General features: G+C 37.9%; 2 protein-coding genes across 4 annotated transcripts in view; one reads left to right on the forward strand and one right to left on the reverse strand.

Annotated features, from left to right (window-relative positions):
- SEC23B (SEC23 homolog B, COPII coat complex component) overlaps positions 1-17,046 on the forward strand; it is a 37,549-nt gene that overhangs the window by 12,145 nt on the left and 8,358 nt on the right. For all 3 annotated transcript variants that reach the window (XM_036750508.1, XM_036750509.1, XM_036750510.1), the window contains exons 10-17: positions 3,587-3,710; positions 5,646-5,726; positions 7,505-7,594; positions 8,773-8,879; positions 9,573-9,726; positions 12,382-12,459; positions 13,024-13,185; positions 14,568-14,654. In XM_036750508.1, coding sequence (XP_036606403.1) covers positions 3,587-3,710; positions 5,646-5,726; positions 7,505-7,594; positions 8,773-8,879; positions 9,573-9,726; positions 12,382-12,459; positions 13,024-13,185; positions 14,568-14,654 — 883 coding nt within the window. The remainder of the gene's footprint in view (positions 1-3,586; positions 3,711-5,645; positions 5,727-7,504; positions 7,595-8,772; positions 8,880-9,572; positions 9,727-12,381; positions 12,460-13,023; positions 13,186-14,567; positions 14,655-17,046) is intronic.
- LOC118843102 (60S ribosomal protein L36-like) lies at positions 5,036-5,432 on the reverse strand. The gene has a single exon (XM_036750511.1). The coding sequence runs from the start codon at positions 5,403-5,405 to the stop codon at positions 5,088-5,090; it is 318 nt and encodes a 105-aa protein (XP_036606406.1). The 5' UTR covers positions 5,406-5,432; the 3' UTR covers positions 5,036-5,087.

Consider the following 17,046-nt stretch of genomic DNA (forward strand, 5'->3'; position numbering starts at 1 on the left):
TTCACTTTGCATCAGTTGATTTAAGGCTTTCCTGAGAGCATCCTGCTCATCATTTCTTAAAACACAATAGTATTGCTTCACAATTATATACAGCAACTTGTTCAGCTGTTTATTCCCCAATTGATGAACATCCCCTCAATTTCAAATTCTTTGCCACCACTAACAAAGCTGCTATAAATATTTTTGTTCACATGGGTCCTTTTCCTTTCTATTTTTTATCTCTTTGGGATATAGACATAGTGGTATTGCTTGGTCAAAGGGTTTGCATGGGTTTTTTTTTTGTTTTGTTTTTTAATATTTTTTTTGGAGGGGGGCAGGCAGGGCAATTGGAGTTAAGTGACTTGCCCAAGGTCACACAGCTAATATGTGTGTCAAGTGTCTGGGGCTGGATTTGACCTCAGGTTCTCCTGACTCCAGGGCTCATGCTCTACTCACTGCGCCACCTAGCTGCTCCAGGTTTGAGTGGTTTTATGACCTTTTGGATGTAGTTCCAAATTGCTTTCCAGAATGGTTGAATCAGTATACAGCTTTATCAGTAGTACATTAGTGTTTTAATTTTCCCACATCTCCAACATTTGTCATTTTGCTTTTCTGTCATATTAGTCAGTCTGACAGATGTGAGGTAGTAGTAGCTCAGAATTGTTTTAATTTGCATTTCTCTCATCAATAGTGGTTTAGAGCATTTTTTTCATATAACTGTAGATAGCTCTGATTGCTTTGTCTGAAAACTGCCTGTTCATATCCTTTGACCATTTATCAGTTGAGAATGGCTTTTATTTCTATAAGTTTGACTCTATTTTCTATATGTTTGAGAAAAAAGTCTTTATCAGAGGAAATCACTGTAAAAAATGTTTTTTACAGTAATGATTACCAACTATATATTTCCATCCATCCTATTTTCCCCGTTTATCCTATTCTCTCTCTCTCCTTTTACCCTGTCCATTCTTAAAAGTGTTTTGCTTCTGATTTTTACCTCGCCCAAACTGCCTTCCCTTCTATCAGCTCACCCCCTTTTCCCCCTTCTCTTATTCCTTCCTTTCCTCCTTTCCTGTATGGTAAGATAGTTTTCTAATGTTCTACACACAACTGAGTATGTGTATTATTCCCTCTCTGAGCCAGTTCTGATGAGTTCACGTGCTCTCCTCCCTGCTTCTCCCTTTTCCCCTTCCATTGTAAAATCTGTTTCAGGCCTTTTTTATGTCAGATAATTTATCCCATTCTACCTCTCCCTTTCTCCTTCTCTCAGTGGATTCTTCTTTCTCATCTCTTAATTTTTTTTTTTTAGATAATCATACCATCACATTCAACTCACACCTCTGCTTTCTGTCTATCTGTACTCCTTCTAGAGGCCCTGATAATGAGGAAGTTTTTAGGAGTTTAATAAATATCCTTTTCGCTTGTAGGGATATAAACAGTTTAACCTTATTGAATCCCTCATGATTTCTCTTTCTTATTTACCTTTTTATGCCTCTTTCATATTTTGTATTTGAAAGTCTGACTCTCCATTCAGCTCTGGTCGTTTCGTCAGGAATGCTTGAAAGTCTTCTATTTCATTGAGTGCCCATTTTTCCCCCCTGAAGGATTATACTCAGTTTTGCTGGGTAGGTGATTCTTGGTTGTAACTCTAGGTCTTTTGCCCTCTGGAACATCATATTCTAAGCCCTCTGATCCTTTAATGAAGAAGCTGCTAAATCTTGTGTTATCCTGACTGTGCTCCACAATATTTGAAGTGTTTCTTTTTAACTACTTTCAATATTTTCTCCTTGATCTGGGAGGTCTGGAATTTGGTTATAATATTCCTGGGAGTTTTCATTTTGGGATCTCTTTCAGTAGTTGATTGGTGGATTCTTTCAATTTCTGTTTTACCCTTCAGTTTTAGAATATTAGGGCAGTTTTCCTGGATAATCTCTTGAAAGATGACGTCTAGGCTCTTTTTTTGATCAAGACTTTCAGGTAGTCCAATAATTCTTAAATTCTCTCTTCTGGATCTTTTTTCCAGGTCAGTTGTTTTTCCAATGAAATATTTCACATCATCTTCTATTTTTTCATTCTTTTGATTTTGTTTGATTGTTTCTTAATGACTCATAAAATCATTAGCTTCTACTTGCTGATTCTAACTTTTAAGGAATTATTTTCTTCAGTGAGTTTTTCTGCCTCTTTTTCCATTTGGCCAATAATGCTTTTCAAGGCATTCTTTTCTTCATTGAATTTTTGTGCCTCTTTTGCCATTTGGCTTATTCTGGTTTTTAAGGTGCTGTTTTCTTTATTTTTTTATCCCTACTTTACCAAGCTGTTGACCCTTTTTTCATGATTTTCTTGATCACTCTCATTTCTCTTTTCAGTTTTTCCTCTACTTTTCTTACCTGAATTTTAAAATCCTTTTTGAGCTCTTCCATGGCCTGAGACCAATTCATATTTTTCTTTGAGGCTTTGGAAATAGGAATTTTAACTTTGTTGTCTCCTTCTGAGTACATGTTTTGATCTTCCTTGTTACCATAATTACTTTCTATACTCAGGATCTTTTTCTGTTGTTTGCTCGTTTTACAGCCAATTTTTTGACTTTTGACTCTGTCCTAAAATGGTGCTTTGCTTCCCAAGTGGAGGAAGTAGTGTCCCAAGCTTCAGGTTTTTTTGTGTGGCTGTTTTCAGAGGTAATTCTGGGGACCTGTAAGTTTTTGGCTTTTGCAGGGTGGTATGATTTAGGGAAAAGTGTGTTTACTACTCTCCTGTACACTGCTTTGTGAGTGACCACAAGTACTCTTTTCTGCCCTGGAACTGTGACCAGAGTCACTGCTCCCCTGAGACTGAAAGCTCTGCTGTGTTAGTGTTCTCTCCTCATACTGGGACTAAGACCCAGGACTGCAACCCAGATCCAAGTATAGGCAGTGCAACAGAGACCTGCCCCTGGTGCCAGCAAGGGCCCTGTATATCTCCTTATCCATTGTCTGATTTCCTTACCATCTGTGGACCGAGAGGTCTGGAAACCACCACTACTGCTACTGATTCAGTTGCCTTGAGGCCTGCTCCTCCTATGCTGGGGCCCATTCTGAGCTGCTATGGCCTGTGCTGGACTGCCTTCCTCTTTCACCAGGTGCAACAGACTTTTCCTGCTGAACTTCTGAGTTGTCTTAGGCTGTCTTTATGTGGGTTCTGCCACTCTGGAATTCATTTAGAGTCATTATTTAAAGGTATTTGGGGGAGTTTGGGGGGAGCTCAGAAGAATCCCTGCCTTTATCTTGGCTCTTCCCCCGGTCTTCACTTGACACTTGACCTACCCTAGGTCTGTACCTGAAAGCTTTTCCACCTCGGCAGGACCTGCCAGCATGTATGCTTTGTTGGCACACTCTTTAGGAACTTAAGGTCACTTCCATAGCATAGACATTAGAGTATGACTTCATAGGAAGATTTCAATTGTTAATACATTTTAAGTTAAATTTAGTGTATGTAGTCTTGAATAATGTTAGTTGTATGCATATTGTCGTTCTTTTTTGGATTGGTTTACATTTCTTAAATGTTGAGAAATCTGTGAGCTATTTGGGTTTTTTTTTTGACCTTTGACCTTTGCTCTTCCTTTTAAAATTCCTAGTGGTCATATGGTGATGGGAGATTCCTTCAATACATCTCTCTTCAAGCAGACATTCCAAAGGGTTTTTAGTAAAGACTTTAATGGAGATTTTCGAATGGCATTTGGTGCTACCTTGGATGTCAAGGTAAGATATGAAAGTCTTTTCTCCTCCCACCCCATTTTTTTAAAGTGTTGTGAATGAGCACTTCTTATACCATTGGGTTGTGTAAGTGCACAGGAAAGTATTATGGTACTTGTACAATGAAGAAATAAAGGAATGTAAATATAGTAATGTTCTTTTTACACAGCTGTCATATTTCTGGTAGTTTGGGTATATTTCCCAGTCTTCTGGCAAATGGAAAAAAACCATAAAAGGCTTAAAAAGTAGCCCTTATGAAACCTTTTTCTTTTATTTCATCCATTCATTTCTTAGACACAGAATAGGCCACCTCAACTTCTGCTCTGCCATACCTTCAGACCACAGGTATGAGGCAGCAGGAGAAGAGGCAGTAAGGAGAAGGTATATTCATCTATAGTAGTAGATGAGAACATACTTGGTGTCCAGTGTCCCAGTATACAAAGATCAACAAAGCAGTCTAGAGAAGTACAATATTGTAGTGGTAAACAAGTCTACTTAGTTGGCCATCAGAGCACTACATGTTTCAGCTCATTGATGGTCATGAGGATGACCCTGATTCATCAAGAAAAAGGGGATGTTGCAAAACAGAATTGGGTATTGCAGGTAACAGCTTAGAATTATATGTAATTAAATATTTCATATTTATATAATGCTTTAAAGTTTATGAAGAACATTCCTCATGACAACCCTAAGGAGTAGGTAGTAGTTATCATGTCCATTTTTTAGATGAGAAAACTGAGGCTGTATGGGAGGTAAATTAAATTATCTGTAGTCTGCCAACTAACAAGTATCTCAGGCAAATTTTTCATAGTCTAGTACTGTTTCTGCTCCCTATTCTAAATAGGCTAAATCCTAATGTTAAATTTGATAACTATATTCTTAAAATTTTTGCTGTATAAATTTTTCTGAAATATGAGTTTAAAAAGTAGTTGTTAATTATTCCAGTAGTGGTGATAAAACATCATATATAACAACAGCTCACATTTACATAATGTTATATGGTTTGCAAAGCACTTTACAAATATCTCATTTGATTCCCACAACCACTTTTGGAGGTAGGTGCTATTATTATCCCCGCTTTACAGATGAAGTAACTGAGGCAGACAGGGGTTAAGCTACTTCCCTAGGGTCATATAGCCAGTAAGTATTTGAGGCAGAATCAGTGCAGATCTTTCTGACTCGGGCCCGGCATTCTGTCCACTGTGCCACCTTGCTGCCTTAAGACGGTTTAAATTTAATGGATGCTGATAGCAGTCTTACTTTAGATATGTAAGTTTTTTGAACATAATTTATATACAGTTCATAAAGGAGGGAATTGTTAGTATTTTTTGTTTATTTGTCAAATCTTTATTGGGTAAGTGGGAAAGATTGGCAGGGTCCAGTTTAGTCCTTCTTGGCAGCAGCCTTCCTCATGGCAGCTAGGACGTTGCTGAGCTCCCCTCTCTTCCTCTTGGCCCGGATGTGAGTTCCCACCCTTTTTTTGATGAACTTAAGGGCTCTCTTATCCTTAGAGACCTTTAACAATTCCATGGCACGCCTCTCATAAGGGGCAAATCCACACACTTCCCGGATCATATCTCTCACAAACTTGGTGTGTTTGGTCAAGCGCCCACGGCGGCGGCAGTGTCGCGGCTTCGAAACGTTTTTGGTAACTTTGTGGCTCTTGTTGAGGCCCACGGCCATGGGGTATCGGATGGCCATGGCTGCGGCGCGTAGCCCCAACGGCAGCCACAGCAGAAGACGGAATTGTTAGTATTTTAATCATTTAACAGTGATCCTGCAGAGACCCTGAAGAAAACAGTTATATATTATTTAAATGTATATAATTTTTTTCTCCATAGAGAATGTGCTGTTGAATTTTTTCCTAACAAACTATTGGGTTTGTGGGATGAGTGTGGCTCTCAGTTTTATATTTCATACTCTTCTATTATTGTGTTTTAGACTTCTAGAGAATTGAAGATTTCAGGAGCAATTGGTCCATGTATATCTCTAAATGTGAAAGGGCCATGTGTGTCAGAAAATGTGAGTAAAAATTTTCTCCTCATTCCAAAGAAATTGGAAAATTATTAGCTGTGAGGCAGTGCATTAAATGATTGGTTTATAATTCTTTAGGTAGAAAGGATTTCCCTATAATAGAACTTTTGCTATTCTGCTGGGCAATGAACTTGCATTTGGGCATTTTTTCTCCTATTCATTACAAAGTTAAAGACTCTCGGGAGAGAGAGAACTAAGTTTTGAAATGCCTGTTTTCTTTTTCGTGTAGATGGCTTATTGTTTTGTTTCCTTGAAGGACTGATTTAAGTAATACATGAGTACTGTTGTGTCTAAAGTTGTGAGGTGCCTAAGTAGACCAGCTGTGTTTTGGGAACCACAAACTATCAGGATTGAGCAAACAAAAAACAGATTTAGTGATTAACTTAGTGGGAGGAGTCAAGTACTGATAGCCCAGCTCCTTCAGTTCTTCCTTATTTTCCAAGAGGGAAAACCCAAGGTATGTCTAGAGTCCAAAGAAGAGACCTAAAGCCTTAAGGATTTACAAAGGGCTTTCCTCATGATGACCCTATGAAGTGGGTAGGACATGGTACACTTGTTGTGGAGGGCAAAATTGTATCATAGAACATTATATAGTCAAAGGGGAGCAGGAAGCCTATAAGCCTCGGTAGTGATAAAAAGTAGGAGTACAATTATAAGAAGGAGATCCCCTAGATCAAACTTTAGCAGCTTTGCAGTTTAGCTAACCAGGTTGGCCCTGCTTCTTAACTTCTCCCAGAGAGTAGATGTCAGATGCTTAACACCTAAGAAGGTAGGAAGACGAGGTGAGTAAGATGAGGAGATAAGGGCATGGCTACTGTAATCTCCATCCTGCCATTTATCAATGAAATCATGTATTATTTCCTCCCTTCACCTACTGCTTAACCTCATCTGAAAACTTTGCTTTCTCCCACGTCTGGCAAAGAGTTGCTAGGTGAAGGAAGCTGAGAAAACTAGAAAACTATGGGTCAATTTCAGATGTGACAGTAGGCAGTGTGAGCAGTTGAGATTTTGGTGGTTGGTGGCCATACCTAGTTTATGTCTGCTCGCTTGCTTCAGCTTATTTTCCTGTTTCAGATCTCTAAAGAACCATACTCAACATTTGGATGAGATGGGTTAGTAAGAACAGCACTAAATGTTGGTTTGGATTGGATTGCCTTCTTTAAATACTAGAAATACTTTGCTGTTAATATATTAAATGTAGTAATTTACCCTTTGAACAAATTAATATTTTACCGTTTCTGAAGAGTTCAAATTCCAATCCTGTGTTCTCTGAACCTACCACTGTGAAAGCACTGGACTATAAATAGGCATTTTTGCATCTGTTACTAAAAAAAAGTCCAAAGAAATCATATACTGTTGAAAAATTACATACTAATCTTTCTATGGAAAAATTTCATTTACAATTCATTTTCATATTGTCAGTATTCTAGCTTTTTCTTAAGTATATGTGTCAAGAAAATAAATCCAGAAAAGAATTAAGAAGATGTCATAATGGGAACTCATAAGATAGTCCTAATTCATTGCACTTGTTTGTCACTTGTATCTTTTCACATTATATGATGAGAGTTGGTTCAAATTTCATTTGAGATATATTAATTTTAAAATAGTACAAACCAAAACTTATAATCTCATATGTAATTAAACAGCTTACAATCTGTTGTATTGAAATTTTTATCTGGAAAGAAGGTTCTGAAAGTAATACTCATAGCAGACTTTTTCCATTAGCAATTAACTGCCTTTGATTTTTTTTTTCCTCCTTTTTTTAGGAATATGGCATTAGTGGTACTAGTCAATGGAAAATCTGTAGTCTGGATCCCACATCAACTCTTGGCATCTACTTTGAAGTAGTTAATCAGGTCGGTCTGGTTCTTTCCCATGTATGCAGGGAGTTGTACCAGGTCCTATGAGCAATACAGAAATTCGATCCTCTTCTTTGAGAGCCTAGGGAAGATAAGGAGCTTGATCAGACAGCTGTGATACAAGATAGTATATAAGTGCTGTGAAAGTGATACAGAGAGAACGCTTTGTTAGCTCAGAGGAGAGGGTGAGAGGATTTCAAGCAGCAGAATTGCATAGGGAAATCAGGAAAGGCTTAATGGAGCAGATGGCATTTAAGTTGGTCCTTGGAAGATGGATAAGATTTAAGAGGTGAAAGGAGGCCTTTCCAAGGGAAGAGAACATCATGAACAAAGGGAAATGTATAGTAGTTCATTTTGACTGGAGCCTAGTACACTTGAAGTTAAGTAGTGGGAAATAACCCTGGGAGGGTAGTTTGAGGCCTGATTATAAAGGATCTGAATTCTTTGCTTTGGGGTTTGGGACTTCTATTCTGCAAGCAATGGAGACCTGAGAGACAGTGTTACATACTGGATGGAGGGTCAGCCTTGGAATCAGAACAGTGGGATTAGGTCCTCCCTAACACATGTTGGCTCTGTGTGACCATGGGTGGATTGCTTAATCTCTCCTTGTCCCAGGAAACTCTCCAAAGCCATAAGTCCTAGACAGGTTGCCAGTGTGCTTCGGTGGAAGGAATTTCCACACTGGTTGTTTGACATTCCAGTAAAATCATAGGCCTAGATCACAGAGATGGATAGAAAAAAATGTAGATGTATTGAGGGTTTTGAGCAGACGAAGTAATGATCACAGCCATATTTTAGGTGCTGTCATATCCATTAAATTCACATTTTTCATAATCTTTCCCCAGTAGGAAGTAAATACTTTAAAATATTGTCTTTGTACATCATCATCAATGTAGGATTATTTACTTGACCCCAGTTTGGCACAGTTTCACTTATGCTTCCTAGGACTGCTTCATGATAAACAGATTACTTAAGTCCCCACATTGGTAAATTGCTTTGATTGTCTTTGAGATAGCATTGCTTTTATGACCTTCTACCATAATATTTGCAAGCTGCTTGCTGAAGCTTCATGGTATGTTGGTTGTGATAAGAATGGGGCAGCTTGTGGATTATTTATTTGTGTTTGCAGAGGTGACATAAAATGACAAAACTGCTTAACACCATTTTTCTCATAGCACAATGCACCAATACCTCAAGGAGGCAGAGGAGCAATTCAGTTTGTTACCCAGTATCAGCATTCCAGCACCCAGAGACGAATCCGAGTGACCACAGTTGCCAGAAAGTGAGGATTTCACATTTGTTGTTCTCTCGTGTTAATGAATAATTCTCCCTGTGAAGAAAGATTCTGTTATTAACGAACTGTTAAAATTCTACTGACTGGTTTGAGCCATATCTCCATGTTTGATAAAAGAGGTCATATTAGCTATTACAGTTATATCAGCTACAGTATTCACTTGCCTAGTAACCATTTATGTCAAGCTAAGAAGTAAAAATCACTAGTCCATTTTACTGTGTGTTTTTAGTCAACCAGCTTAAACAATTTCATGGACTATTAAATGGTTTTAACTTCTTTGTAATATTAGTCTAGGAGATAGAACATTATATTAGAACTTTAGTCTTGCTTCCACAGTTTAATTCTTTGGAATATTGGACAAGTTACTTCTGTAATATTTCCTTTAGAAAAATAGAAGTAATGGTTATTATCTTCAGAGATGATGTGTGGCTAATTGATAATGTATAAATCTGGTAAAAAATTCAAATTTAGCAAATATTGATTAAGTGCCTCCTGTGTGCAAAGCACTATAACAGCTTTTGAAGATCCAAAAATATAATATGACAGAGTTCCTAAAAGACTGAGCTTTTTGGGAGAAGAAAAAAATGTTACAAGATAAATTTTTTTCTAAGTTGTTCTCCCCCCCCGCCCCATATATGTTGAATCTAAGCTATAGCATTACATTAATTCTGGAATTATCAGTTGGGCAGATGCACAGAATCAGCTCCAGCATATAGAAGCTGCCTTTGACCAAGAAGCTGCTGCAGTATTGATGGCCCGGCTTGGAGTGTTCAGGGCTGAATCAGAAGAAGGACCTGATGTTCTCCGATGGCTAGACAGGCAGCTAATCAGACTGGTAGGTGTGGAAAGCTATGTTTTGGTTATGTCACGATTTCACTGATGTTTGTGCCAAAAAGACACACTAATAATTTAATTTCATTTTGTTTTGGGCAGTTAACCAAAAATGTCTAAAACATAAAAAGTCCTATAATATTACCCCTTCCTAATTTTGAATTAGAAATAAATAAAATTGGAATTCACCTATTATTGGAGGTTTGTGGTAATGTGAATAGATTGGTGAACTTGAAATTAAGAGACACTTAAGTTTTTGGCTCTTACCAGTTTAGTAATATTCAGCAAGTCATTTAACCTCTGTGATTCTCAAGTTCCTGATCTGCAACACAGACGTGAAAATATTTGAGAAAATGTCTTACAAACTGTAAAGTGGTAGAGAGACCCAAGTTACTATTTTTCAGTGAGTACTGAATGAATGTCTAGTGTATGTTGTGTGCCGCCAGGTGCTGTGACAGGGAAGGCCTTGATGTAAAAAACAAAAGGAAACCATTATAGGATCTTGAAAAGAAGAGTGATGAAAATGGAATTTATGTTCAACTGCTTCCATTCAGTGAATGTATATTAGGCACCTGCTATGAACGGAGTACTCTTAGATCCTAGGGGAAAATACAAAGTTGAGATAATAGATGGTCACTGCCTTGATTGAGCTTCTAGTCTAGTGGAGGATATAAAACATGCACCTATGACTGTTAAGTACATTTTAAGTACACAAGAGAGCTGCAGATGAGTTAGATGAGTTCCAAGGCGGGGCCAAGGTCTTCCTGATGGTGGTCAGGGAAGGCTTTCTGAAGGAGGTAGCACTTGAGTTGGGCTCTACAGCAGAAGGTTTTAACTGTTTTCTGTATCATAGACCTCTTTGGTAGTCTGGCAAAAACTATGGGGAACTTCTCAGAAAAATATTTTTAAGTGCATAAAATATGCAGTATTATAAAGAAAACCAATAGTATTGAAATACAGTTCTCAAAATATTTTTTTTAAAAAGTTTATGGATCCAGGTTACCTTGTGCTTTGAAGGATATGGGAAGAATGTAATACATGAGGAGCTGGGTAGAGAGTATTCCTGGCATTGGAAGCATTGTGAGCAAAGGGAAAAGAGCAGGAAAGTAGGGAGTGTGTATGAGGACAGAGAATACACCTGTTTGACTGAAGTATACTGTGTTTATATAGGGACCATAAATATTAACAGTTAAGGCTGGAAAGGATCGTATGGCATTGGATTCGAAGAGCATTGAATACCAGTCTAAAGAATTTTAACTTTTATTCGATAGGGCAGTAGGGAGCCATTGAAGGGTTTCAAACAGAAGAGTGACGTGATGCGATGTGACCAGGTTTATGCATAAAAAGATAAATATGGAGATGCTAGGAAAGATGGATTGAATAATATTAATAGCCTACATTTGTGGAGTAGTTGAAGGGGACAGAGGCTGCCAACATAAGACCTATTAGAGGGTATTGCAGTAGTCCAGAGCAGTGGTACTAAAGTCCTATACTAGAGTAACAGTGGAAATGGGGAGAGAATTGAATTTGAGAAATATTACAGAGAAAGAATCAAGATTAATTACTTAGCTGGATATGAGAGGTGGGGAGTATGGAAAGAGTTAAAGATAATGCCAAGAGCACAGACATGGGAAAGAGTAGTCAGATACTAGTAAAGTATATTGGAAAGAAGAGAAGCTTGTCAGAGACCAGGTAAGGGGTTTTTGTAGGAATTTAGGCATAACTTGATAGGATTAGGACTGGGATAATAAAGCAGGGAGAGTTTTAAAGGAAAAAGACAGGGTTTAGTGGCTGACTAAATGGGGTTAAAAAAAGAAGAGTAAATAATTATTTAAAAGTTTGAGGTGAAGCCTGGGCAATTGAGAAAACAGTGGTATCATTGAGAGAGATGGGAAAAGGGGTGCCAATTTTAGGGGAAAGGTAGTTAGCTTGGTTTGTGACTTGTTGAAATTGAGGTAGAAAAGGGGAGTGAAGAGGCAAGGGGAAGGGAATAAGCATTTATAATAAGCCTGCCCTGTGCTGAGCACTTTACAGATCTCTCGTTTGATCTTCCCAACAACCCAGCAAAGTAGGTGCTGTTGTCGTGCTCATTTTTTAGACGAGGAAACCGAGGCTAAAAGAGGTTAGTGTCTGAGGCTGGATTTGAACTCGAATCTTTCAGACTCTAGGCCCAGTGCTCTATCCATTGAGCTCAGTAAAAATGTGTTTCAGACAAATAAGCTATAAGAAGGAGCTTCCTGAGCCAGAAGAGCACAAAGCAAGAAGAGTAGGAGAAAGAAGGTAAAATTTTGGAAAATACCCAGTGATGAAGTATAGGCAGAAGGAGTCAGCTCATAGAGATCAATGGAGGAGTTTTCAAGAAGTAGAGATGGTTAATAAGAACACATTGTAGGAGATCAAGAACTTTGAGAATTAAGTAATTCATCGGGTTTGTCAAGAAGGATGTTATTGATGACTTTAGAGAAAACAGCTATATGAAAGTGGTGAGACAGGAGCTAGATTACAAGGCAGTCAAGAAGAAGTGGGGAAAATAGGAATATAGCCTGTGACATTGAAAAGAAGGTGGCACCGTAAGAGAAGGGGCAGCCCTTGTGTCATCAGTGTCATCACCATTATTTCAGTCAGACTAACTTGCATTTCTTTTATGTTCCTCCACCAGTGTCAGAAATTTGGACAGTATAACAAAGATGACCCCAATTCTTTTAGATTGTCAGACTCATTTTCTTTGTATCCTCAGGTAAGGAATGAATATCTTATGGATAACGGATTCCACTTCAGGGGTTTTATCCAATACTGTGGGGAGTTAATTCTACCGAAGCTCAGTGTTTAGGTCACTGAAGCTGACCCTTTCCCAAAGAATTACAATAACAAAGATTTGCTTGATGAAAATTTTTGCTAAAAGCACTTTTCTGTTTTTTAAACAGAATATGCTGACTATAATATAGCCTTTTCTTTATGACTCAATTATCATTCTAAACAACATTTGTTAACTTTTAAATACACTAGTTTTTCTTTCTCTTTCCTCTCTACTGTTATTTCTCCATGATCTGTAGCAGTCCTAGGTTCCAGTCTGGTATGGTCTGAGAAATTGTATAACATATCCTATTACGTAGTGTCTTAGCAACAACCTGAGAGCCTTTTTTCATAAGCCACATAGGCTCAGTGACCACTAATTCTGCATCTGAGCAGCTTATTTTGCTTGTCTCCAACTTACCTCTGTTCTGGATATTTGAGGGAAATCTGGCCTTGGCATAAATGAGATATTTCTATATCAACTTGCTGTTTTTCTTTGAAAATGCAGTTCATGTTCCATCTTCGAAGATCCCCATTTCTTCAAGTGTTTAATAACAGTCCAGATGAATCATCTTATTACCGACATCATTTTGCCAGACAAGACTTGACCCAGTCTCTCATCATGATCCAGCCTATTCTTTATTCTTATTCTTTCCATGGTCCTCCTGAGGTAAGACTTGATGAAATTTATTTTTAGTTCTCTTATATGATCATTTTTCAGTGAAGTTAATTATATGGTGAGACATTTTAAATTATCATCTTCACAGTAGCTTAAAAATATTTTCTACAGTAGATTTTTAAAGTTTTTCATCGAGGCTCACTATTGGTTTCTTTATACTGTGAACAAACTATATAGATGAAAGGAAGGGTAGTTCTTAGTAACGGATAGTAATGTTTCCAAAGCCTGCCAATTTTACTTTCATAATATCTCTTGCATACTCTCTTCTCTCCTGTGATACTGCCACCACTGTGTTGCAGGCCTTCATCATCTCACACTGGGCTTATTACAGTAGCCTGCTGTGACCTTGGGCAAGTCAACTAACCCCTATTAGCTCACACAAAAAAAATCAGAATACAGTAGCCGGCTGCTTCTTCTCCCAGGCACAAGTCTCTCTCTCTACTTCATTGCCTCCTCCACTCACCTGTCAAAGGGATCTTCCTATCCTGAAGGTCTCACCATGTCACCCACCTATTCAGTAACTCCAATGACTCCCTGTCATCACTAGGATAAAATATGAAATCCTCTGTTTGTCATTCAGAGCCCTTCAAAATCTGTCACCCTGCAAGTCCACCCCCACCCCCATTTTTGTCTTCTTACATATTGCACCTCCCATATACTCTTTGATCCAATAACACTGGCCTCTTTGCTGTTCCTCAAACAAAATACTCCATCTTCTGCCTCCAGGCATAGCACTGGCTGTCCTTCATGCCTGGAATGCTCTCTTTTCTCATCTCTGCCTTCCCTGGCTTCTAGTCTCAGCTAAAATCCCACCTTCTACCAGAAGCCTTTCCTTATCTCTCTTAATGCTCATGCCTTCCCTCAGTTGATTATCTCTCATTGATCCTGTACATAGCTTATCTGCATGTCTTCTCCCTCGAATCAGACTGTGTGCTCCTTGAGAGCAGGAACTGCCTTTTACCTTTCTTTATACCTAACTGCAAGACCTGTCACAGAGCAGTCAGGTAATTAATATTTATTGACACACAAACTGACTGGAGCTGGAATAGAAAAGGAGTTTTCAGCAGAGAAGAGACAGTTCTTGGGAGTAGTTTCTCAGTTTATTATTGTCCTTCCTCCATAATTATCAGGGATTATTTTTCAATGTGGTTAGCATTTATTCCATGCTGTTGAAATTTAAAACTTGTCAAGCAGAAAGAAGAAAACATAATACACAAATTGATAAAAGGTACAGTGATTTATCGTTTAAATCAACATGGTTATTCAGTTTTATAATCATCCACAAGCCTAGATTAAAGCTGTGTTTATGTAATAAGCAGTACTTAAGTTTTCTAGTAATGTCACCATTTTAATTCTTTCCCACTCTTTCTCAGCCAGTACTTCTGGACAGCAGCAGCATTTTAGCTGACAGAATTCTACTGATGGATACCTTTTTCCAAATTGTCATCTATCTTGGTGAGGTAAGGTGACACAGACACTCTCCTGATTTATTCTTTATGGCATTTCTGAGACTTCAGATAGTATCTGAATAGTAATGATGACGATGATGATGATGATAATGATGTTGATAAGTATTGGATAAGAAAACAGTTATCTTCATAATGTGACCAGTTTTCAGAGGGTACCCTTTTTTCATATCTCCAAGTTGTTTGTCTCAAATAGTAGTCAGTTTTACTTTACATCTTAAGAATTCTTTTGAAATATCATGCTAAAGTACCTTATTTAAGGTGGGTTTCCCTAGATATTCTCGCCAGGGAAACCTGGCAAAATGTTTTAGGTAGCAAGTGTTGCTTGACTGTTTTAACGTAACAGTCCATAATATAAATCTATGTTTCATAATGACCATAAATAAATATATTTAAAGAGATTGAATTTTAACTTACCGATGGGTTCATAAATAGAATTACTGTTAATATTTGTGTAAATAGTACTTTGTTTTTTCTTTCTGTCACAATTTTTGTTTTCTGGAAATATCTCTGGTTGTTTGCATGGGAATTTCTCCATATAGTCAGTTACTTATTTCCTCCTTTGAGGTTCTACGTTGTATACAAGAACTTACAGTAACAATATTGAAGGAAATAAACTGAGTTAGTATCGTGTTAAATGACCAGATCTTTTAGAAAGAGTATTTTTATTAGTTATGTTAAACAGCTATTTTTGAGGACAGTTACCCAGTAAAGAGATCCTTCTCTATTAACCAAGTGTTTCAGTTTGACAGAAATGTGATACTATGGTCCCAAGTACTTGTAGAAATGCTTCTAGTACTGAGCTGCCTGAACGGCTGCAGCACCACTGAGGGCAGCTGTGGCGAGGTGTCCCTCCTATGCCTCTTGCTGCCTCTATTGTAGACCTGTGGCAGAAAGTCTTGAGCTGGGCTGAGAAGCACCTCACACAGTCCTCTCTCTTGTTCTGAATATTGTTTGTGTGGGTCTGCCGCTGTGTATGGTATTATGTTTTATAACCTGCATCACTCTATTCTACCCAGTCATACCTAATGTAGAAAATCAGTTTCCAGCGAAAGTAATATGTAGTGCTTTTGTGACATCCATGTGCAGAATCCCCTCTTCCATTTGATGTAAAAGAAACAAACTCAATTCCACAATAAAATACAAACGTGAAAAAAGAAATGCTTCTAGTAAGCTCCGTAGAAAGTTATAGAAATTACTTGATATACTGCAGAGTTTGCAGTTACAAATCAAGAACAGAGTGTTTGTCAAACTAAAGAGAAAACAAGTCAAAGATACAATTTGCGATGTTAGATCATAATAGAATTATATAGCTTCAGAGATTTTCAGGATGAAATAGAGATATTACAGGTCGCAAAGGAACAATAATAGTTTTATGTGAACAAATTTATTTTTTTCTAATCATATAAAAATGTCAATATCTTGTCAGATATGTTATTGTGGGGATTCCTTTTATGTATGGGTTGGAGGAGATAGCTGCTAAGACTCCTTCCAACCCTGTGATTGTGATTTTTTTAATACCTTCTAATGTATGCTAGCAGTTGCCTGAAGACTATTTTGGCAACTAGTAGCTTTGTAAATGTGGAGACCTAGAAAATTTTAGCTATCTTATGTATTACTTAGTTTCAGTTATCTGTTCAGTTAACTGAACCCATCTAAGTTGATGAGCTCACCAAAGATAAGTGCAGAAAGAGAATATAAGAGGGCCTGAGCCAGATAATAGGCCATGGAGTACATCTACATGTAAGAAATAGGACAAGGGTGATGATCCAGCAAAAGTGACTGAGGAGTGGCCAGGCAGGTAGACGGAGAACCAGAAAGGAACCATGTCATAAAAACCCAGGAACATGAAAGGTATGAGAAAATTGGGCAATTAACAGTATCCCATAATACAAAGAAATCAGGAAGGATAAGGCTTGAAAACAGGCCATTGGACTTGGCAGTTGACTGTTAACCTTGGAGAAATCAGTTTCAATTCAGAGATTTGTTTTGAATATAAAAGTCCCAGACTTATAACAGTCACTTTCTTTGGCCCTACATGATTCCTTCCTTGGTCGTATGGCCTATAAGAACCTTATAATTACTTCTTTCATTTCCATCACTTTCTCAGTAATCATAGCGTATTCTCTCGCTCTTTTGAAAAAGACCCTTTTGTCTATGACTTCTCCCCTGAGGTTCAGACCTCCTGCAGTGACCTAGCAGTTATCTCCTTCATCCTCTTGGTTATTTCCCTCCCTCCTGCCTCCATAAGCATGTTCTTTCACCCTTGACACATCCTCTCTTTTGAAAAAAATTGCCAAGTATTGTGCTAGGCATTGAGGGTACAAGCCAGAAATGAAACTGTTTCTACCCTCAAGGACTTTGCATTCTACTGGAAGGATACATA

Source organism: Trichosurus vulpecula, chromosome 3, assembly GCF_011100635.1.
Source record: "Trichosurus vulpecula isolate mTriVul1 chromosome 3, mTriVul1.pri, whole genome shotgun sequence".
NCBI classification, from domain to species: domain Eukaryota; kingdom Metazoa; phylum Chordata; class Mammalia; order Diprotodontia; family Phalangeridae; genus Trichosurus; species Trichosurus vulpecula.